The 24,633-nt window shown below is 47.9% G+C and overlaps 1 protein-coding gene across 5 annotated transcripts in view; it reads left to right on the top strand.

The window, feature by feature from the left end:
• LOC119180589 (receptor-type tyrosine-protein phosphatase kappa) overlaps positions 1 to 24,633 on the top strand; it is a 631,290-nt gene that overhangs the window by 234,530 nt on the left and 372,127 nt on the right. For 4 of the 5 annotated variants that reach the window (XM_075882906.1, XM_075882909.1, XM_075882907.1 and 1 more), the window contains exons 7-8: positions 11,310 to 11,407; positions 13,115 to 13,141. In XM_075882906.1, the coding sequence (XP_075739021.1) occupies positions 11,310 to 11,407; positions 13,115 to 13,141 (125 nt within the window). The remainder of the gene's footprint in view (positions 1 to 11,309; positions 11,408 to 13,114; positions 13,142 to 24,633) is intronic. The other variant, XM_075882908.1, reaches the window with a different exon arrangement.

The raw sequence follows: 24,633 nt of genomic DNA, 5'->3' as shown, positions 1-24,633 counted from the left end.
TGCATGGGCTGTGGGTCATACGGTAACGGCCAAGTAGCGTTGTGTTGTGGAAGCGACGACGACAATATCGTGCCACGTGTCCTGGAGTACCGTAGGCGTAACAGATTGGTCGATTGTCGGCAGTGCGCCAGGAATCACTGACTCGCGGTGCGGCCCAAGGTGTCAAAAAAAGGGGTAGAGTGGGGAGAAACTGCAGGCATGGGTGGCAAAAGCTGCTGGCGGGGTCTGCTGCGTACCACCTGGGCATAAATAAGGCGCGGCCACGGGCTGCATAGCCGGCACATGGGGAACAGGCATGGCCACAGGCTGCTGGTGGACAGCGACGGGAACAGCCTGAGCTACCTCTTCGGCAATAACGTCGCGGAGTGGTGAGGGCAGACGAGAGGACGGCGGCTGCTGCGTGAAGGGAATCAACGACAGCTGCCGAGCTACTTCTTCACGCACAAAGTCGTTGATCTCTTGCAGGGTTGTTGAGTAATCAGGAACAGAAGTAAGACTAGATAGTGAGTCAGCGTGTGAGAAAAATGGCTGAGTCAGGGCACGCTGCTTCCTCAACTTGTCGGAACTTTGACATAAAGTCACAAGTTCCGCAACGGTGGCAGGATTGCGCGCCAGGAGCATCTGAAATGCGCCGTCATTTATCCCTTTGAGGATGTTTTGAATCTTCTCCGACTCGGGCATGGCGTTGTTCACACGGTTGCAAAGACCAATAATGTCTTCGATGTAACTGGTGAACGATTCAGATGGCTTCTGTGCGCGAGTCCGCAAGCGCTGTTCGGCTCTGGACTTGCGGACAGCGGGTCGGCCGAAAACGTCAGCAAACGACGTTTTGAAGATGGACCACGTCGTAATGTCGTTTTTGTGGTTGTTATACCACATTTCGGCCACGTCAGTGAGGTAAAAGATGACGTTAGTCAATTTGTCCGCGTCATCCCACTTCTTGTTTGCGCTCACCAGTTCGTAGTTAGCGAACCAGTCTTCCACGTCGGTCTCATCAGCTCCGCTAAAGACCTTGGGCTCTCGCAAACGAAGAACGCCGGGGTTGCTGGGGGATGGAGTGGAAGAGCCAGGTTGCGCGTTGTTGGTAGCCATGATGGGAGGTAGCGTTCGGTTGCGCAGCTCCAGGTTCAGGTGACGGCGAATGGCAGCACCCAGGTTCAGGCGACGGGGAATGTCAGCACCCTCCACAAATTGAAAAAGGGTTTATTGGCGACTGTTGGAACGGTGGTCCTACGAAGAAACACGATCGTGCAAGAGCAACGGTCAAGCAGATGCCGGCGATGATCAGCACGAGCCGAGCGAGCGAAGCCCAGCACCCAGTACCCAAGCGGTGGCGATGTTGCTTGCCAACGATGCTCTTTCTTCTTCACAATATATATATATATATAACTATATATATATATATATATATATATATATATTTATAACTATATATATATATATATATATATATATATATATATATATATATATATATATTCGTATTGGGAAGAAGACGCACGTACAAAGTGATTTTTTGACGTTTTGGCCGTGGGTCCAGCCTTCATCAGAATACAGTTTATGGCGCGAGTGCTGTTTATATACTTGTGCATATCGATAAGATACAAATATGAAAACCAGCATGAAAGGCGATATATGGGCGCATATATATATATATATATATATATATATATATATATATGCATGTCACACATTATGAAGGGCACCTAATCTACAAGTAAAAAGATATTGCTTCCATGCGCGAGCACGTGGCGAGCACGTTGTTTACAAATAAAAGATAAAACGCATAAAAGAAAGCACATAACATGAAGAGTAGTCCGACCGGTGAAAGCAAGGGAAAAACTATAAAATACTCATAAAAATGACAAAGACGTTACAAAGCTGCTACGTAATCAACGGATACAGACAATGTAGTGCGACTTGCTGAGCAAGGCTGAAAAAAGATGGACAGGGTGATACAGGTTATGCAGATAGGCAACTGAGTTTTCTTACGTTTTCATTCAGACCAGATACGACGGCGTTGAACTTATAGATTAGGAATGATTCACGGGCCTCTCTATCGTAATTTGTGCGGAAACCAGATTCTAGTAATGTGACCAGTAGATTTTCAAAAGAGTGGCCAGGGAGGTGCATGTGTCTTGAAATGCGCAAGTGGGGCAAGGTGTTAGCATGAGATTTATGGTTGTTAAAACGCAGCCTAAAAAGCCCTTCTGTTTGACCAATGTACTGTATTTCACATAGCGCACATTCTATCATGTATATCGCGTTCTTAGAATCACAGTCAAAATTGCCTTTGATTTTTAAGGAAAAGTTGGAACCAGTACTGGTGACCTGTTGGCATGTGCGCATGTAAGGGCATACTTTGCATCGCGGTTTTTGGCAAGGATGGCACCCGATCGTGTCAGGACTGTCAGGGTTTCAGGTATAGGTACTGTCACAGAAAAATTGTCCAGCTATGTCGATTCTCTGATCAGTAGTATCCCAGCATCTCTTCCGTCTTACGTAAGTGACACTACCGACTTTGTTTCTGGTATACTTGATCTGATTGTTCCTCAAGGTTCCTTTTTGGTCACGCTAGACGTAGCGTCTTTTTACACCAACATTCCGCATGTAGACGGAATAGCGGCAGTCGCCAGGTCCTATGAAGCAGCATCACCGGGTAAATTTATCGACAGCAACACATTAGCAGTATTGCTCAGGCTCATTTTGAGCTAAATAACTTTCAATTTGAAGGGACACACTATGTCCAAGTTAGCGGCACGTCAATGGGTACGCGTATTGGACCCAACTACGCCAATATATTCATGGGCCAGCTTGAAAGTGAATTTTCGCAAACCCGCGTGCTAAAACTTTTTTATTATAAACGTTACATTGATGACATTTTCCTTATTTGGTCGCATGGTGAACAGGAACTGCTTTCCTTCATATCTGACTCTAATGATGCCCATCCATCAATATAATTTTCTCATACCTATTCCACGTCAACGCTTAGTTTTCTTGATGTAAGCATTTCGATTGTAAATGATAAGCTATCCACTGATCTATACAGGAAGCCTACAGACCGACAACAGTATTTGCACTTTGACAGTAGCCACGTGAAACATTGCAAAACTAGCATCTCTTACAGTGACGCCCTACGCTTTAAAAGAATCTGCTCAGAGCAATCAGAGTTTCAAAAAAAATTGCAGAACGATAAAGAATGCTGTAGTCAAACAAAAATATCCGCCGCAATAATTTGATGACGCAATAAAACGTGCCGACATGCATAATTGTAGAACGCTGTTGTGCGCTGCTAAAAACTCGACTCCCTCACCGCAGACAAACTTAGTCCTTACCCATTTTGCGTCAGTTCCGCGTGTTTCGATTGTGCTGAGAAAGCACCACAATATTCTAATGCAAAGTGAACGCTTAAGAAACATTTTCACCGAACCACCTAAAGCAGTGTATCGCAAAGCTAGAACTATGCGAGACATACTCGCATCGTCATAATCATCGAAAGCAGACAGTCCTGACATGATCGGGTGCCATCCTTGCCGAAAACCGCGATGCAAAGTATGCCCTTACATGCGCACACGCCAACAGGTCACCAGTACTGGTTCCAACTTTTCCTTAAAAATCAAAGGCAATCTTGACTGCGATTCGAAGAACGTGATATACATGATAGAATGTGCGCTATGTGAAATACAGTACATTGGTCAAACAGAAGGGGCTTTTAGACTGCGTTTTAACAACTATAAATCTCATGCTAACACCTTGCCCCACTTGCCCATTTCAAGACACGTGCACCTCCCTGGCCACTCTTTTGAAAATCTACTGGTCACATTACTAGAATCTGGTTTCCGCACAAATTATGATAGAGAAGTCCGTGAATCAATCCTCATCTATAAGATCAACGCCGTCGCATCTGGTCTGAACGAAAACGTAGGAAAACTTAGTTGCCTATCTGCGTAACCTGTATCACCCTGTCCATCTTTTTTCAACCTTGCTCAGCAAGTCGCACTGCATTGTCTGTATCCGTTGATTACGTAGCAGCTTTGTAACGTCTTTGTCATTTTTATTAGTATTTTATAGTTTTTTCCCTTGCTTTCACCGGTCGGACTACTCCTCATGTTATGTAATTTATCTTTTATGCGTTTTTTTCTTTTATTTGTAAACAAAGTGCTCGCCACGTGCTCACGCATGGAAGCAATATCTTTTTACTCGTAGATTAGGTGCCCTTCATATTGTGTCACTTGCATATATATATATATATATATATATATATATATATATATATATATATATATATATATATATATATATATATATATATGCCCATATATCGCCTTTCATGCCCGTTTTCATAATGGTATCTTATTTATATGCACAAGTATATAAACAGCACTCGTGCCATAAACTGTATCCTGATGAAGGCCGGACCCACGGCCGAAACGTCAATAAAATCACTTAGTACGTGCGTCTTTTTCCGTATACGAATAATCTTTCCCGGACCCAGCATCACTTTTGTTTTTGGTATATATATATATATATATATATATATATATATATATATATATATATTGAAATACAACGGTGCAGTTGACGCTTTATTCAAGCAACAGCAAGATGGCGCCGATGATGAAGAGGAACGGGGCGAAGACTGATGATGGTTATTGATAGAAGAGGAAGATGACGTACAATGAATTCTCACACTAATTTCCCCCGTCGACGGAAGCGGCCAGCCTGGCCGCGAATTACGCTGTGGAACGCATACAATAGGGCTTGAGACGCGAAACGTGCACAATCTCTGTCCCGCGGCAGCGTTGGTCAGTGGGGACATGAACAGGTGTGACACGGTAGTTCACCGGTGAGGTCTGTTCGATAACATTGTAAGGGCCAAGATAGCCTGACTCAAACTTTTCGCATAAGCCAGGCGTGCGCGCAGGAGTCCACAGAAGTACATTGTCGCCAGGGCGGTACAGAACGACGCGGTGAGTGGCATCGTAACGATGTTTGCGATCTTCTTGGCTAGCTTCGGTGTTTACGCCGGCAAGATTACGGCATCGAGCAACGCGGGACAGAAACTGGTCGAAAACGAATGGTGAAGAGTTGACGGGGCCAGAAAAGAATGAAACGTCGAGTGGTGATGTCGGTTGGCGTCCGTATACTAGGAAAAATGGAGAATAGCCTGTGGTTCGTTGAACTGACGTATTATATGCATACGTGACAAAGGGAAGTATGGCATCCCAATTGCGATGGTCCGGTCGGATATACATGGACAGCATGTCACACAGCGTGCGATGAAATCTTTCCGTTAAGTCATTGGTTTGCGGGTGATAGCTAGATGTTGTTTCATGAACTGTTTTTGATTTATGAAGAACTTCGCTGAGCGTGCTTGAAAGAAATGCCTTGCCCCGGTCGCTCAAAAGGACACGTGGGGCTCCATGACGTAGATAAATAGCATTCAAGAAGAAAGTTGCCACTTCCGAAGCACTTCCTGAAATGATTAAGGCCGTCTCAGCGTACCGGGTCAAGTGATCAACCGCGGTGACGATCCACCTCTTGCCGTCTGATGCAGTTGGAAGGGGCCCGAAGAGGTCAATTCCGACGACAAAGAACGGCTCTGATGGACAAGGAAGTGGTTGTAGGGTACCGACTGGAGCAGTAGTGGGCCGCTTGCGGTGTTGGCAAAGTGCGCACGAGGCAATATATTTAGCTACTGTCGTGGAAAGACCTGGCCAAAAGAATCGACTGCGGATGCGCTCGTATGTTTTGTAGTAACCCAAGTGTCCTGACGTCGGGTCGTCGTGGGAAGCGCGCAGAACTTCAGTGCGTAGTGCGCGTGGTACGACGGGAACCCATCGGTGGCCTTCCAGGTGGAAAATGTATCGATATAGCACATCGTCCTCCAACTTGAAGAGTCGGAGTTGTTTCCGGAGCCTGGCATTAGGGGAAGACGAAGCACCGGTAAGCCGACCAATGATGTCAGTGCAATAAGAATCGGCTCGCTGGTGAGTAGTAATTACTGACGGACGGGTGGATGAAGGTAGGGAAGAAATGGATGATATCGACGAGGCGTCCTCCGTATAGCCAATTTGACAAGGGGATGTGACGTGCGCCGAAAACTGCGGCAAAGGGCATCGTGACAAAGCGTCGGTATCTTGATGTTGTCTTGCAGTCTTGTAGATGACGTCAAAGTCATAAGATTGTAATCGGAGAATCCAGCGGCCAAGTCGTCCCGACAAGTTTTTGATTGTGGACAACCAGCAATGAGCATGCTGGTCTGTCACAACAGTAAAATGTCGACCATGTAGGTACGGACGAAATTTTTGGATGGACCAGACAACAGCCAAGCACTCTTGTTCGGTTATCGAGTACCTCTTCTCTGCAGAGGTCAGAGTGCGGCTTGCATACGCGACAACTTTCTCGCGAAAGGCATGGTCGCGCTCGAGGAGTACGGCACCGATTCCTTGTCCACTCGCATCAGTGTGTAATATCGTAGGTGCCTTGTCATCGAAATAACAAAGCACCGGTGGGGATGTCAGTGCCTGCTTGAGTTCTTGAAATGAGGCTTCGCATTGATCATTCCAATCGAAAGAACCGGTACTAGCAAGGAGCTTGTGGAGAGGAGCGGCAAGAGTGGCAAAGTTGCGAATGAAGCGGCGAAAGTACGATGCGAGTCCAAGGAAACTGCGTAGTTCTTTGGAACGGAAGGGTCGCGGAAAGTTGAGGACTGCGGAAATGTTGTCCGGATTGGGCTGGATGCCATCTTTAGTAACGAGATGTCCTAGAACTTTTATAGCTGTGTTGCCAAAATGGCACTTCCTTGTGTTTAGTTGAAGTCCAGTGTTGGAGAGACATGTGAGCACTTGATCTAGGCGTTGCAGATGATCATCAAAAGTGGAAGAAAACACGACGATATCATCGAGGTAGCATAGACAAGTTTTCCACTTGAGGCCACGAAGAACAGTGTCGATCATCCTTTCAAATGTGGCGGGAGCATTACATAGACCGAATGGCATTACGTTAAACTCGTAAAGACCGTCCGGCGTAGAAAAGGCGGTCTTTTCTTTGTCTGCTTCGTCCATTGGTATTTGCCAATACCCGGACCGAAGGTCAAGGGTGGAGAAGTATTAGGCGCCTTGCAATGAGTCAAGTGCATCATCTATACGGGGCATCGGATATACATCCTCTCGGGTAATCGTGTTGAGCGCGCGGTAATCAACACAAAATCGTACCGATCCATCCTTCTTTTGTACCAACACAACGGGTGATGACCAAGCACTGGTAGAGGGTCGTATGATGTTTCTGTTTAGCATATCGGTCACGTTCTCCTCGATGATTTTGCGCTCGGCCAAGGAGACTCGGTAGGGACGACGGCGTACAACAGTCTGACCTTCAGTGTCGATGCGATGATGCGCAACTGTGGTCTGTCCTAGTGCCGAAGCATTGGCGTCGAAGGAGGCCTGGTGTTTCCTGAGCGAATTCAGCAACGCCTCACGCTGAGAAGCAGAATTTCGGGATTTATCCCGGGAGCAAAGGAGGAGGAAGTGACAGACTGGGCCTGTTGTGGCTGAGCTGTCAAGGCGTCAAGAGAGACCAAAGATACCGGTTGTGTATCCACATAACATGACACTGCAGAACCTTGGGGTAGGAGGACGGGCTCTGGGGTAGGGTTCAGGCCGAGGATTATCGCAGCACTGTCTTTGAACCGCACCAGGCTGGAGGGGACTACAACTGCGCGAGCTAGACAGCTGCTGGAAGGGGTGATAAGGACGTCACCATTGGCAATATTTGGAGAAGTGATGGTGATGAGTTGCTCTTGACCCAGGAGCAGTATGGATTCGGAAGCTGTGAAGAAACGCAATGGTTTTTCGTCGACGCGTTCGCTGCAGTGATCGGTCTCGGTCATTTCGACTACACGTTGACGGAAAGAAATTAATGCAGATGCTGATGAGAGAAAGTCCCAACCTAAAATTAGTTCATGAGCACATGAGATTAAGACAGCGAAGGTGATGTGATGAAGAATACCATCAATGAAGACACGCGCCGATGGTCTAATTATTGCTCCATTGGCCCTAATCAAAGACGATCCAAGGTCTTCACTTTCCGCAATCGAGAACACAAGTCGGCACGCATAACTGAAATAGTTGCTCCCGTGTCCACCAAAGCCAACACCCACACACCTTCCACAGTTACCAATAACATGTTTGACGGTCGTTCAGGAGGACTTGGGTCATTTCGCCGCGATGCAGTTTTTCCTCCAAAAACTGCACTGTTTAGTTTTCCGATCGCTGGGCAGCCAGTTGAGAGACAGGCCGAAGTGGTGAAACAGAGCGTCGGAGTGGCGAAGGGGAGCGTGGTCGGGATGCACGTGTATTGTTGGTCGTGTTGGAAATGCGCACAGGAGACGGTGATCGGTGGTTGGAAGGACTGTCGGCATAACGGTAGTAACCTCGAGCACATGTGTCATCTCGTTCAAAAGCGGCATAACCACGACGTTCATCTTGCTGCCGACGTCGACAGACCCGGGAAATGTGTCCTCGAATTCCACAGTAGTAGCAAATGGGACGTGAGGCCCGCCAGGAAGAATGGTAGGTAGGGTTCGGTGGACGGGCGACTAGAGGTGCGAGATGTTCGTGATCAGGTATAGGTGGTGGTACTCGAGACGGCGAGGGTTGCATTGCAGCGATCTGTGCATACGAAGTGGGTTGGGGGCGTGGTGGAGCACGGTGGGTGCTTTGAAACGCTGACATTTCTTCCCTAATAATTCCACGCAGATCACTAGAGGCGGGTTGAGCGGGAACGTTGTTAGAAGGAGGTAAAGTGTAGGCTTGCAATTACTCACGAATTATGGCTCGAATGATGGATCGGAGCTCCATACTGTTTGCCAGGGTGTTCTCAGAGAAGTCGGGTCGCAGGCGGATTGACTGCAAGGTATCAAGCCGCTGGCATACCGAGACGACGTCGGAAACCGTCGAAGGGTTGTGTGCGACGAGGGCGTTGAAAGCGGTAGGTCCGAAACTCTTCAGAAGGTGCCGGACACGATCACCTTATGGCATGGTGTCGTCGATACGGCGGCAAAGTGCAAGCACATCCTCAATATAGGAAGTGTAGGACTCACCGCAATGTTGAACGCGTTCTGCCAGTTTGTTGCGAGCAACCTCTGAACGGACGGTCGGTGTACCGAAAATGCGTCGGAGCTGGTCTTTGAAGGAAGACCAATCGCGGAAGTCGCTCTCATGATTCAGGAACCACGTCCTGGCAACCTGAGAGACGTAAAACTGGATGCGTGCTAATTTCGATGCCTCGTTCCAGTTGTTGTAGACACCTACGTGGTCATAGTTGTCGAGCCAGTCTACGGCATCTTCGCCAGGCAGACCGGAGAAGATTGGAGGCTCCCGAGGGGGGTTGTTGACCGGGCTAGGGTTGGCGGCTGGTGGTTGCGCCGGCGGGTGATTCGGTTGGGCTTGCTCTTGAGCCATGGTGCTCTGCTGGCGCAAGCGACGTCCCGAACGGAGCTCCAGGAGCTGGCTTTGGATGGAGAGAGGTCGAAGAGATCCGGAAGCACCTCCACCACTTGAAATACAACGGTGCAGCTGACGCTTTATTTAAGCAACAGCAAGATGGCACCGATGATAAAGAGGAACGGGGCGAAGACTGATGATGGTTATTGATAGATGAGGAAGATGACGTACAATAAATTTTCACAATATATATATATATATATATATATATATATATATATATATATATATATATATATATATAAAGAAAAAATGCTGGCATCACAACGAGTGCTGCCTGCGGTCTCGTGTCGTGTTCCCACGTGAGGGCCGCTTTTTCGGCTAAATTTTTCGTTCTTTTTTTATCAGTGTCATCCTACCATCGCTTAACGTTCTTTGTAGTAACCGATAGCGGTAGCCAGTTTGTGTTATCTATCTATCTATCTATCTATCTATCTATCTATCCATGCATCTTTCTGCATGAGCAGTCTGATAATTACCTGAATCTAAACTGAGGGCACTAACAACGCGGCACGTTAGCCGGCAGTCAAGTGACATTTTTTAAATGTCGTGCACTTCAAACAAAGGCTGGAGTAACATTAAGGAGTGTAGCTTTATAAGCGCTGACTGAAAATTTTATTATTTCTGGATAAGCGCTACAAGTCTTGTAGAGAAATATTTTTCTCTATAGTCAATACTTAAAAACATTAATAAATCATTTGTTGATTGTCGATTTAGGTCGTTCATAAAACATATTCTGACGTTCTTGATATAGCCCAGAGCAATAACGGGAGACGCATAGCGTTCATCATGAATTATTTATTACTTGGTCCTTTATATTTTGTTCAAGTGCTCTGTGTATTGTGCGAAGGGTTCCAACAAAAAGCCATTTGTTAGTCATGGCTACTATCGTGTTTTTTTTTCCTTCGTCAGAGGGTGTAAATATTGCTGCGACAAATCAACATGTAAGAATAGAATTACTAGCCCCGATGCAAACCATGTTTATGCAAGTCTTTTTGTAGTAGCCCCGAGATAGTTTACAACTGACTCTAGAATTGCTGCTGTTCCAACTTTCGTTGCGACTTTGCCGGGCTATGCACGAAGGCGTGGCGTTTTTCCGCTGTGTGCCCTATGTGTTTTCCGTTCTTGATGGTGAGTCTTTCGCGCAGCAACACGCCCAGAAAAAGGTTAGCCTTACTAATCTATACTTACCCCATTATTTTAAGAGAGTGCTGCTTGAGAGCCCGGCTTATATCGTCCACTTATATTGTCGCGTGGTCATGTGGTGGTCAATAAAGGCCTACAACTGGGTTAACTATCGTGCAAGGCGGCGCAAAATGAACCAGCGAGGTATATTATACTTAGACCAGAGAAATAACCGCGATTTATTCGCAATAACTTAGCGATAAATAGCAGAAAATGCTTTTGCAACATCTTGCTGATACCGGGTCACGAAGGAGAGGGTGCCGTCTCGGAGAAAATCGCTCGGTTATCCACCCTGCCTAGGTACTTGCCCCTTTCACAGTAGCGGAGAATTTAGGACTACACCAAGACAAGGGCCTAATGAGGGCTGCAAAAATCGTCTTATTAGCACAGGATTGCAGCAGAAGTGGTGCAATTAAAGTTCGTATAGGGCTTTTTTTCTTTCTCATCTTTTATTTCATGTCATTTACAACGCACTAAGTCGCCCAGCACACAAGACTGTCTCGAAGATTTTATGCTTTTTTTTAAACATCGCATTCATAAAAACCTTTGTTCAATGTGTGCTTGTGGTGCTTTAATGTTCATTCACAATTGTTCACCATGTTTGTGGTGTCGACGCAGGTCCTGTGGAGAAAACAGTGGCGGACTTCTGGCGCATGGTGTGGCAAGAAGATATCTGTAAGTTCATCATGGCTGCCAACCTTGTGGAAGACGGAAAGGTAAGTCCAATAATGGCTGAAGAATTTCTAGGTGCCCCTGAATTTGACCAGTTGTTCTTATAATTGCCAGCAAGAAGAGCCATTCGCACGGTCAAGCATGACGAGCAACTTAACAAGATTCATTTCTTAAAAAATACCAATCTGACCGATGTGTAACCTTTTTTTCGCAAGCCCTCTTCCATTGATAATTTTAGCGCCGGATGTGAAGGCAACTGTTTCATAAGAAAGAAAGTGGCTGCACTTTAGCTGCACTCTATTGACGCTCCGGGTGCGATAGCTGACTTCTCACGAGTAAGCAAAGATGTTACGATTATATATAGCCTGTTTACGGTGTTTGTCAACGTATCCAGTGGATTGAGTGAAGAGTACAAATGTACAAGGGGAGTAAAAAGTTTCCAGGCTACTATCCCATGTATTCCTAACAGATCGTAGCCTTGGAACTTTGGACCCCCATGTACGCTAACCATTGTGTGTCATGGTATGGTGCAGTAAGATAGAAGTGAATCCAATAATTCCGTTAATTTTTTTCTGCCTTCTTCATAGAAAGCGTCCGAAGCCTATGGTTGCAGTGGGTTGGCCCAGTGGCGAGTAATCGCCATTTAAATCTTGCACCAGTATTCAACTACTTTCGCATTTTCTCTATGCACCCACTACTCGACTTTTTCGAATAATTGTTCGCGCCTAAATTCATCAACGAAGTAAGCTCCATAAGAACAGACCGTGTGTGATCACCGCACTACGTGCATTTTTACGGTGGGGTGATTTTCCAAAATGGTAGCTCTAGACTGTGCAGGCTGAGCACAAGGACAAAAACTGAGGGACCCTAAAGCCTCGCCTTTAGGAGATCCTGTTCGTAACGCGTACTTCAAACACTTAGTGCATGAAACCTTTTCGAATTTCCTAAGCACGCACTACGTGACCTATAAGGGAATAGATGCAGTAGCGTGTGTGCCTTTTGTAGTGTGATACCGAGTTTCGACCACGTAGCTATCATGATAATCGCATATTCTGATGCTCATTGGCAACGGACGCTTCTACCAAGCATTATTACTGCAATACTTTGTGTTGCATATTGAAGCACGTATACAGGTCGTGTGTGTTTGTGACGCGTGAAAGTTGCTTTCACTGCAGTTCCAAGCAGACGAAGTTTTTTACACTGTTTTCTCAAGCAGAGGCATGGCTGTGTGGTGGGACATCCGCTTGCCACACAAACGACCCGGTTTCGATCCCCACTCGTACCCGAAAACCCTGGTTCAGTCCCTACTCAGCTCCAGGGATTTTTAGCATGTATTTTATTTGCATTGTCCTCAATTTTCCCAACGTGCATTTCCTAGTAACTTAATCAATACAGTTTTTCGTGAGTACGCGTACTCGGCTTCTTTATCTTACAACGACACTGATGCGCTACTCACACATGTGTCACCAAATATCAAATGCATCGTTTCTCTCCCGCTGATGATAGCCATGGCGTTAAATCTAGGCTAGCGCATGCATCTGCAGCAATTGTGTCTTTAGCCTACGCTATCATCAGTTGTCATGCCATCAAGCCGAAATTGTGACCCCCATCGAATTCAAAAATATGCCATTTTTCAGATGTTAAGTGTAAGCAAGAGGTTATTTGTATTCGTACAATTCTTCTGTGTGTTTCCGGCCTAAAAGTCGTGCTCCTTTATTCTTGTGCTCTCTTGATGGACGGACACGCCACAGCCGATCAGGATAACCACGGGAATCTCTGTAAGTTGGGATCCTTTATTTTGTACGTCAAGCACATGAGTGATAAGCAGCACTTTACAAAAACTTAATATTCATCAAGATGGTGGACATTCGGCAGAAATTTGGAGCGCAAAAACACACAAATACAAGAATAGCAAAACAGGACTTCATTAAATATAGTACCCGTCCTGCCCTCTCGTTCTTGGTAACACGTCTGTTTTCTGCGCTCGAAATTCTTAGCAGCACTCATTTAGAGTTTTTTCTTCTTTGTGCTGGATAGTGCCAATCACTATGCGAGCACTTTTCGCGAGCGACTGTAGGCGCACCGCCTCATTTGTTGCCCTATTTAGCTGTCCAGTGTTGCCGTTAGGCATATTTGAAAAAAAACCAGATCTCAAGCTGAAAGTAGCCAAAGTAGCCATATAATTTATTTTAGGGCCAAATTTGTAGCAAAAAAGGTGATATATGTACGGAGCTCCAATGTTCAGCATTAAATATGACTGAGTAAGGAAAAACGCAGCATAACGAGCAAAATGTTTTTCTGTCTCGCTTGGTATCCAAGCAGCAGGTAAGCTGCAAATAAATTAATAAGCTATCATACTACTTTCACTGCGCTGTCACACAATTTGTCTACAAAGGATGAAAGAGAGAGAAATGTTTATTTTGGCAGAAAAGGTAAGAGCACATAGGATGGAGTTCTTACAAAAGTAAATTGGGGCCACGAGATCAGCAAGAGGTGTTCTTTTTTTCTTGAAGCCTTGAGCCTATATTGATACAAAGTTATAATTATACCAGTCCACCTTCAAGTAGATAAATCTGATGTAAGGTGAACAGCCCCGCTGCCTTTTGTTGTTTGAAGCGCGGTGTTTCAGCATTAGAATCTGGCATCAACAATGTGCCATATGCGATGTCGTGGTATTTGCGTGAGGTCGTTTATTCACACCAATGTGGCACTTCATCTTGAAGGAACGCTCGTTGAGTGCATCGTGGAACACAAGCCTTTTTATGGGGCAGGGCCAAGTGCGTGCCAATATCACGAAAAAGTCTAGAAATAACAGTTATTCTGTAGTTTTTCTGCGTTGTTTTGTGTTGAAATTACGTCTAGTAATTTTGCGAAAAGAGAAAATCTAAGTAGCCAGAAAGAAGCGCGGATGGCGCCATCCTGCAATTGTCGTCGCCAGACGTGTACAGAGTTGTAAAGTGGCTAATTTGCCGGCGCATAGTAACCAGCAACGGCAACGCTGCCTGGCACTGTTTTTCGACAGAGAGCGAACGAGCTCTCGATTCATTCCCGGCAGGCCTATCGGACCTGAGCAACGGAGTGGGCTAGCGTCATACTTTGCACGCACTGAATCCTGCAAGCTTTTTTTGTAAGTGTCGTACATGAATTGTGCCACTGAAACGTGGAACATGAATACGAACCAGCGTTTTGGCATCGTACATGGCTGTCGTTCGTCTGTACATTGCAAGAGAACAGTGAGTTGGGCTAGTTGGTAGTTCATATTCGTTCAGCGAACCGAGTACGCACACAAGAGGCAAAAAAGAGGCACACTGCAGAAGCGCTCACCAACAACTGGTTTGTTTTTCCCGTTCGAAAGACACATATATACACGTCTTGTGGTCACATGTACATCGGCCAAACTGTGGCCGATGTTTGAGTGTACGCCTCACAGAACATCGGAGTTTTGAATTGCGAGTTCTGCAACTGCCAACCGTTGTTTAAAAAAAAAGTGTTGTTTTCCGGCATCCGCTTCAAACTACGCGTGAAATTCCTGAAGCATATCACCTTTGCAAGACCAGTGTATCAGCTATTTTTCATCATCACTACATGACTGTGAGTTTAACTATATAGATAATTCTTAGACAAGAGCTTGTGATTGAACGCTTTGCTTGCTGCTCTTACTGTCGACATATTTTTGTTGACATGCGCACCCTCGTGTTTATATGTGTCTTTGAAGCGTGAAAAACAAACCATTTCTTAGTAAGCGCTTGTGCTGTGTGCCGCCTCTCTGTCTCTTTTGTGTGTTCCCTCGCACTCCCAGTTCACTGAACGAGTTAGTTTGTGAATTGCTCATTGAAACAACATTATTGCTCGCAAAATGCTTTTCATTCTTTGTGTATTTTTATTCTGGGACACTCAGTGCGGAAATGGAATAACAATGTATTTAGAACGGAGCCTCCGAGGGCCCGTTCACGAGACTTCTGCGTAAGCTAGGAAACGAATGCAGCGGAGGCAAATGAAGGGGGAAGCGCAGACTAATCTAAGCTGTTCATGGCGCCCACGCCTATACGTCCGCTGCCGTGAAACCAGATCACGCAGAAATACAATGTGGCGCCACACAGACTGTTCGCGGCATCCAAGCTTCTCACAGCGTTCTGCTATACATAATGCATAATAGCTTCAGCCAGGTCTTTCTACGATGTGACGCCACTGGTTCAAGAGCCCTTACAGTGGCGGCTGATAAACACCCAGTCACTTAAAGAGAGTACGAGTCTCAAAGAGACTCCCTGGAAACGCATGAATTCATGTTGTCTGGGTCTAGTCAATATGTAACCAAATCTCTTTGCAAGCTCTTGCGTATTATTTACCTGATATAAGACAAAATAACACCCGGCTGCGCTAATATTTACTGTTACGTTGTATCAACTCACAAGAGTGTAAGCTCGGGCTAGTTGGGGTGAATTCATATATGAAAGTTTCTTTTTCAGCACACGAACGTAGTAGAAAAAAAACAACCAGCGAAGAAGAACAACCATACAAGACCAGCGCTTGTCCTGTGTGGTTGTTCTTCTTCGCTGGTTATTTATTTCTATTACTAAGAACCAACTCACCTAGAAAGCTACGTTACGTTAGCCAACATTACTAATTCACAAACTCATCCACACCAGCATGATGCCATATGTTCACCTTAATCTAGCACATGGAACTTCGAGCAGACTACATAACACCTTTAGCTTATCACGCATATACGGCAATACTAACGCTTTCAACCAGTCGGCTCTTCCACCAGCTATTCGTTTGGGGAATGATTTGCCAGATGATCTTGCGTCAGAACAAGACCACACAAAGTTCTATAATACTCTTAAAAAATACCTATACACCAAAATCTCCTCTATCGCATCTTCGTAATTATCTGTGCTTATAAGACTGTTGCCGATGTTTTTGCACTATTGCTAGGTTGTAGTTACTGTCATAATATTTTTTTGTATTTCACCTTCACATGCTGTAACTCACTTTTCTAGTATGTATTTTGCTTACATGTTTATAAGTTGAACTGCATTTCCTATTATATTCAATATTCGCCTATGTATGTGTAGATATATATGTATATATATTTTTCTAACATATTATCTGTACACATTGCCCCTCGAGGGCTCTGTAAGGTACTGTAAATAAATAAATAAATGAAAAAAGGAGGGGGGCAGGGGGGACAGAGAGAGCCATCAGCGCTCTTTCTGTCTACCTTGTCCCCCCCCCCCCTTTTTTTTTGAGTTCGCGCGCTGTAAAAACTTGCAAATATGACGTTGTGTCAACTTAGAAGGAAAACAATAAAGAGACACTGAAGGCATCTTGAACTCATGAATTTATTGCGTATTCAGTATCCGCGTCATCTGACAAATTGTCTCCGGAGGTTTTTGGTCGCGATATTCGATCAAACAACGGCTCTATTAGCCCCGAGAAGTTACAGTGGCACCTCCTGATAGGAGGCCTGGGTGACGTGACAGAACAGACTCCTCGATGACATAGTGGTGCGCTCGCTTCGTGCGCTGTCCCGCTGTTTCCGGAGGCCTCTTTTGCGGCGCCTCTTATAATATTGTGGTTTTGGGACGGTAAACCCTACATATTATTCAATCGATCACCTCAGCTTGTTTACTTCGCGGTTGTGCCTTGTTTCTGCTGCGATATGCCGCCTGGCGAAGCATCAGTTCTGACATTTCATAGGGTTTTCTCGCCATTGCACCATTCTCTTCCGATTAGAGATTTTTGCCGTCCTGATCTACTGACATTCACTAGTTGTGTTTTAGCAAGGTTGAAGTGGACTCGCGATGCCGGGTTACTGTGCGGTATATGGATGCCACAGCACTTACGGTCGTGATAGGGTCGCTTTTCACAAGTTTCCTCGGGATAAGAAAATGGCTGCAAAATGGGCCGCTGCAGTTAAAAGAAAATGCTTCCAACCTACGAGACAAAGCGCGCTGTGGCGGTCGCGAATCTGCCGAATTTCGGGGCAACATCACCACTCCTCTTTTACCATTTGCACACAGTGCGTGCACGATCACCGATGACGGCAACACGTGTACAAAGATATCAGTAGGTACAATCCAACTAAGCTATTCTACACGGCAATCGCATGCTTCTAGCACAGCTAATATACCGTTTGAATTTTAACCCATCATCTCTGTAGTATGTTTAGAAAAGGCGATGGTAGATCAGAACTGCATTATATAAACCAAACTACTACTGCGCGATTTTCAGCGCAGTTCAGAGCACATATCACCACTGTGGCAAGAGCATCACTCGTCTGCCTCTTTAATATTTTTTATAGTCGTAGCACACTGACTCATCGTGTGCGCCTTGCCCGCTGCGAAGTATTTGCTCTCTGTCCTCTCTCGGCTCTATCTTCCTTATGAAAACGTTCCCTGTACACTAAGAAAGTATATTTCTTTCAAAAATGCAATACCAACCAGCTCAAGTAGCCACTCGTTTGAAGCATGATACCGACTGCATTAAAAACGGAGCACTCTGAGCTGTGAAATCCACGAACACCTGATGTGTCTGCACGCTGCCCGCGCCTTGCGCGGACCGGGGCTATACCCGGCTAAAAGCGAATGCCGGTGCTGCTGTTTCTTATCGAATGGATATTCACTGATAAGCATATCACGTGTAACAGTTTACTACAGTGAAATTAGGCACTGACATCTATTTTATACGTACCAGTCTGTTTCCGACGCGGTGAAGATGGCTGGTTGGAACTCGCCTTTCTGTGCCGCTTCAACATAACTTCAATGTTTCCGCACTGAAGGTTCTACAACGACTGCCCCTGAATCGGGGAACACTCACAGTTTTCTTGCTTATTTCGGGCGAGAGTGTTCTTATCGAGAGCGCCCGTGTTTGGAGGCATTGCCGCGACGCGCAGGCGCAGAAGCGGCGCTGACCCGTTTCGCCACACCACCCCCCACGCAGATAGGAGCCGTCAGGGTTGAAGATATTTGGGGACCCGCACCTGGCGTCCAAGGCGGGTGGTGTAGGATGCGAGCCTAGGCGTTGCGGGCTGTTGTCGGCGAATTACGGGAGGCGTGCGGGGGTTGGTAGGCTCCTCGGAAAGAATGTATGATGGCTTTAGGCGGTCGATGGAAACGCGTACATCGTTTCCACTGATTTGCAGGGTGAATGTTTTGTCGTCGCGAGAGATGTTTTTGTAAGATCCGGAGTTAGGCGGCTGGAAAGGTGCGCGTACGGTGTCGTCGCGGACGAAGGCATGCGAGCATATTGCCAGGTCCTTAAACACGAACGGGGTCGGCTTGGTGTGGCGAGCCACTGGTGAGGGGCGCAGCGCGCCCATTGTGCGACGGAGTCGAGCGACGAAGTCTGCAGGGTTCGAGCTGGTTACATCTGAGGTCGGAGCGGAGAGGAGTTCTCCAGGTAGGCGAAGCGTCTCTCCGTAGACGAGTTCCGTGGGCGTGTATTGAATGTCTGATTTGAAAGTTGCGCGCAGACCGAGAGCAACGGCGGGGAGAGCTTCGAGCCAGGTTGAGTGAGGGTGGCACAAGATGGCTGCCTTGAACTGCCAGTGAAACTGTTCAATCGTCTCGTTGGCGCAAGGGTGGTAGCTAGTTTCCGTGAACGCTCGAACCCGGCGGAGAGCCCGAGGAGCCTGAAGAGTTGAGCTTCGAATTGCTTTCCTTGAATGGTAGTGACTCAACGAAGAGTGCCGAAGCGTGAAACCCAGCTGGAGAAGAAGGCTGATGCGACGTCTTCTGCGGTGATCCTTTCGAGCAGCCACACCTCGAGCCAACGAGTGTAACGATCGATGGCGGTGAGGCAATAGCGGTAAGGGCCGGCTGGTGGGAGGGGGCCAATGATGTTGATGTGGATGTGCTGGAACCGTTCCGTCGGGAGGGAGAATTCTCCGAGTGGCGACGTGACGTGCCGGGTGATTTTGGCGCGCTGGCATTGAATGCATGTGCGTGCCCAGGTGCGGCAGTCCCGTTGCATTGAGGGCACGCGTACCGGTCAGTCACGAGGCGTGTAGAAGCTCGGATGCCGGGATGACTGAGGTTGTGTTACTGGTTGAAGAGGCTTTGGCAATGCGAAAAAGGGACGTATGGTCTCATTCGTCCTGTTGATATGTCACAGTAGAGAGCATCCGTTGACCCAAGGATGGTAACTTTTTGAAGTTGAAGGGAAGAGCCATTCTCGAGGACTGCTGGAGTTCGTGTCCGTTTTCTGAGCTTCAGCGAGGGCGTCGGTTGTAACGGTTGGTAGCTCGACAGCCTAGACGCGAGAGAGTGCGCCGACGACCACGTTTTCCTTTCCGCTGATGTGGCGGATATCTGTGATGAATTGAGCGATGAAGGACAGGTGGTTCTGCTGAACCGGTGGAAGTTTTTCGCGGCGTTGGGAGAAGGCGTAAGTGATAGGTTTATGATCGGTGTATATGGTGCAGTGCTGTGCCTCGAGGATGTGGCGAAAGTGTTGGACTGCTTGGTAAATGGTAAGAAGCTCTCTGTAGTAGGCTGGCCAGGTCGTCTCCGCAGGGGGCGAGGTTGCATCGCCGATGCTGTCGGAAGGCGGGGGCGGCTTCGGGGAAGAGAGTTTCTTCGAGAAGAACGCCAAGGGGCGCCAGATGTTTCCCACACGCTGCATGAGAGAGGCTCCAACGGCGGTGCTAGAGGCGTCGTGAAAAGACCCAGGCGCGCCTCTGGCTTGGGATGGGAGAGCAGCGTTGCGTTGCAGAGGGCGGTTTTGCAGTCTTTGAACGCTTGCTTTAAGGCTGGGGTCCAAGTGACAGGATGGTTGCCGTGTTGGCGGGTCAACGCATTATGGAGAGGAGCCTGATATATGGCCGCTTTAGGCACGAAGCACCAGTAAAATTTGTACATGCCCCGGAAATGGCGGAGGTCCTTCGCTGTGGCAGGCAGTGCGTAATTTTGCAGGGCCAGGATGTGGTCACGCAAGGGTCTAGCTCCTTCTGCAGAGATTTCATGGCCAAGAAACGTGATGACGGGGGCACCGAACGTTTATGAGTAAGCCGTGTTCGTCGAGGCGCTGGAACAGTTCACCAAGGTGTTGGCGATGTTCCGTTTCGTTGCGAGAGAAGATCAAGATGTCGTCTAGGTAGACGAAACAGAAGTCAAGGCCGCGGACTACGTCGTCGATTAAGCGTTGAAAGGTTTTCCCCACGTTGCGGAGACCAAAACTAATGAAATATAATTAGAATAGACCGAAAGGCATGATGATTGCGGTCTTTCGGACGTCATCCGGGTTTACAGGAATTTGTGTGTAAGCCTTTACGAGGTCCACCACTGAGAAGATAGTGCTGCCGTCTAAGCGGTTCGCAAAGTCCTGTATATGACGGACGGGGTACCTATCGGGGACGATGCGGACGTTGAGGGCGCGATAATCTCCAAAGGGGCGCCAGCCATTGGTCTTCTTTTGTATCAGATGAAGCGGTGAGGCGTACGGTCCCTCCGAGCAGCGGGCAGTACCTTCGCGGAGCATGGCTTCGAATTCGGCCTGTGCGATTTGTAGGCGGTCCGGGGCAAGCCGACGGGCGCGGCATGAAACCGGGGGGCCGGGAGTAGTACGAATAGTAGTACGCGAGAGGTGCACCACTCAACCGTGCACTACATAGTGCACGGTTGAGCGGCGCACCTCTCGCGGACGCCCGCTAGGTCGAGTCAGGTCGGGAAATTCTGCGAGGATGTCATGGTATGGCGACTGGTTCCCAATGGTGAGTGCCTTGACGTTAGGCTGTTGAGTGGTCGCACGTTGGCCCGGCGTGAGGAGGCCGGTTGTAGCGTCCATAAGTCGGTCATATCGGCAGTCAGGTAGAAGATTGTAGTACGCCAAGAAGTCGGACCCGATGATCTGCTCTTCGACGTCGGAGATGACGAAATTACAAGGAAAATCTCGACACAGGTTTTTGAAGTTGATGTTAAGGCGGAGCGAGCTGTAGGTCACGATGGCCGAATGGTTCGCCGCGCTGAGCTCAAAGGACGTGCAAGAACGCTTGTCACGCAGGAAGGTTCGGGGAAAGCAACAGATGTCGGAGCCACAGTCGACGAGGAACCGCCGCTTTGTGACTTGGTCGGTAACGAATATGTGGTGACCTCTAAGTTGGCAGCTCGCGGCCGTCTCTACGGGCTGCCGTTGAAGTTTCCCTGATGTCCAGCTGAGCAAGGTGGTTGACATTCTCGGGCTTTGTCACCGAAGCGTCGATGGTAGTAGCAGGGGCCGTTGTCATTTCCGTGCGATGAAGCGGCGTTGTTGTCTTGGCTTTGGGAGCGTTTTTGTGGACGTAGCTTCGGGCTTTGATCCAGGCGCCTTTGAATTGAGTCCAGCTGACGGGTGATTTCGTCGACACGGCGCGCGAGCTCGCTGTTGGACTGTCGGGTGTCAACGGCGTTGACGTTGAGGGGCGATGCTGGCAACGAAATCTCGACGACTTGATCAGCGATTTGAGAGAGCTGGTTCAGCGGCAGACTCGGCTGCACCTGGATAATGGCCTGCGCATTTGATGGTTGACGCTGAAGCCAGATAATACGGAGGAGAGAGTCGTCGACCGGGGTGCTGCCCAAGAAGTCACGCATGTAACACAGGAGCTGCGATGGCTTGCGGTCACCGAGTTCTTCGTGCTGGAGTAGGTGACGCACCTTCTCGTCTTGTGAAGGTTAAAGCCGGCGAATCAGTTCCCTCTTCAGGTGTAGGTAACGGTCATCAGCCGGGGGATTCGCAAGTATATCGCGAACCTCAGCCGCATAGCGAGAGTCTAGTTGGACGACGACGTAGTCATAGCGCGTCTGGCCCTGGGCGATGCGTGCCGTGGAAAACTGCGCCTCGACTTGAACGAACCACACGTCAGGCGCCTCTGCCCAAAACGGCAGAAGTTTGACGGCGACGCGACAAACGTCCGTGTTGGTCGCGGCCGCAGCAACGTAGGCGCCTGAGGTGGCAGGGACCGCTGGAGGCACGTAGGAAGAAAAGGTAAGGAGAGGGCATGCCCAGCCGGCGCGGGGCGTAAAAATTGTGGCGGAAATTACGTAGCGCGCGGCCTTATTTACTAGGCACAATGGCGGCGTTTTGTTATTATTGATGTAGTGTGGTGCGGCACCGTTCAGGCGGTCCAGCGGCGGTGCGCGCGTTTTGGTGGGCATCGCACCTAACCGTGGTGTACTGCAGGTGTTCGACAGCATCCATTCTTTGTGCCGCATTGTTAGCTACGCGATTTTCCTCCGGTGGTGGTTGTAACCAGGTATCTGAACTAGAAACCACGGAACGAGCGCGCGTATACGTACTCCGAATTTGCAGCGTCCGTCAAAATTGTGTTGCAAAGCCATCATAGAAGATAACGACTGTACTCAAGAATTAGTTCAATGAATGCCTTGCAGGTAGTGACGGTTATGCGGTGTTGCTTCTTATGACAACGAACGGTGCATATGCGGTCCACAGGCCCTTACTAGGACTGTAATCTAATCTTCCTTGTCATGTTCCTGTACAGTTACCACATGCATCTGCGCAATAAAGTTCCTGTTCTGCTTTACTTAAGATGCCCCCTCTTCGCAATATTGTCTCGCTCTCCGCAATATTGTCGGTATTGTAGCAAAACTCCTTAAAATGTCTGCACGCATCTGCACAAGGTAACTGGGTGCACCTCACTAAATGCGCGTACTTGTGCATTCAGAAGCTGACAAAGCCGTTCGAACGATTTTAACCAAGTGATGTTAACCTTTTCTCACGCATTCCTTCAGCTAACTTTCCCACCTTTCGCCCTAACGTGATCCCGGTCTCCGTTCTTCTAGCTTCTAGTACGTGTGAATAATGCTGGCGACGTGTTTTCTCGCACTTTCGGGTGATCTTCGCTGCTTTCGTCCTAATTAAATCATGGCCTTTGGGATGTCCGTAGGAACCAGTGCGAGTCAGACAAAAGAGGGGCGAAAACAAAGAGGCCAGCGCTAGCTCAATGGAGTGCCACGCACAAATGCTCCACCGTGACGCACACTTTACTGGCATAATTAGGGACCTCCGGGTTTATTGCAGGCAAGACATTTTTTTTCTTTTTTTATCGTTGTGTCAAGCCCACAGCCTGACTGAAAGTTTCATAAAGCCTTAAGAGAAGCGCACAGGGGAGAAAAGTGATCTGTAAGAACCTGTACAAATTTCGGTGCCTGGTTCGTCACGCGGCAATGTCCGAAATATCATCTTTATTTTCACAAAGAACACATCATATTAAAGAAAAGCTTAACGTGCAAATTGCCGTGTTTACTGTAAACGCCGGCAGTGCAAGAATACAACAGCCATACGCATAGATTTCGTCAACCGTATCGCGGCAAGACAGCGTGTTGAAATCCCTTCCGTTGGTTTCGGTAGTACCAGCGCACGCGGTGCGCAGGCCACGTGCTTTTTGAGACAGAGGGCGAGTCGTGCCTTCTGCTTCGCATTCATATGTAAACAAGAGAGGAGAATTTGTCCAGTCAATATGGCCGACTTTCGGCTTTATCGCGGCTTCACAACGAGTGACGTCAGGGCCTCTCGTTACCTTTCCCTCCTCCGTGGCTGGAGCGAATTTTCGGAAAGCCTGACCCAAGTGGGGTGGTGTACGGTCGTCGGACGAGAGTGCTTCATTTTCATTGCGCTGCTGCGGTTCCCGGAGCTGCTGCTCTTGGTTCTGGATCACTTGCTGCTGGGCCTGCAGCTGTTGTTGCAGTTGTTGTACTTGTTGTTGAAGGGCAGCAAGGGTTTCCTCGTCGGCCATGGCGGTGCGGTAAGTTCGTTTTCCTGGCCACCAGATGTGGGATAACGTAACCTTAATGTTTCCGCACTGAAGGTTCTACAACGACTGCCCCTGAAGTGTGGCACACACGCAGTTTTCTTGCTTCTTTCGGGCGAGAGTGTTCTTATTGCCGGCGCCCGTGTTTGGAGGCATCGCCGCGACGCGCAGGTGCAGAAGCGGCGCCGACCCGTTTCGCCACATGTGCATGGAGCTTGATAGAGAGGTGATTGTGGCGATATCGCGGGAAAGGCCATTCCAGTCTTTTGCTGCTCTGGGAAAAAAAGAAGCAGAAAATGGTTTAGTATGCGCACGCGGGCAAAAAAGTTGAAGCGGATGGCCGGTGCGATGAGATATGTGAGCTGCAGGGATAATGTAAGGAGGGCGGTTAAGTGGAGAGTGAAAAAACTTGTGAAATAATCAGAGGGGCGCGATGCGTCGGCGACATGATAAATGGGATAAGTTACACGCGGCTCTGAGGGATGAAACACTGATGTCGTATGAGTACGAAGCGTGAATGAA

This window comes from Rhipicephalus microplus, unplaced genomic scaffold (genome assembly GCF_043290135.1).
Source record: "Rhipicephalus microplus isolate Deutch F79 unplaced genomic scaffold, USDA_Rmic scaffold_14, whole genome shotgun sequence".
NCBI classification, from domain to species: domain Eukaryota; kingdom Metazoa; phylum Arthropoda; class Arachnida; order Ixodida; family Ixodidae; genus Rhipicephalus; species Rhipicephalus microplus.
This window is presented reverse-complemented; position numbering and strand designations above follow the sequence as displayed.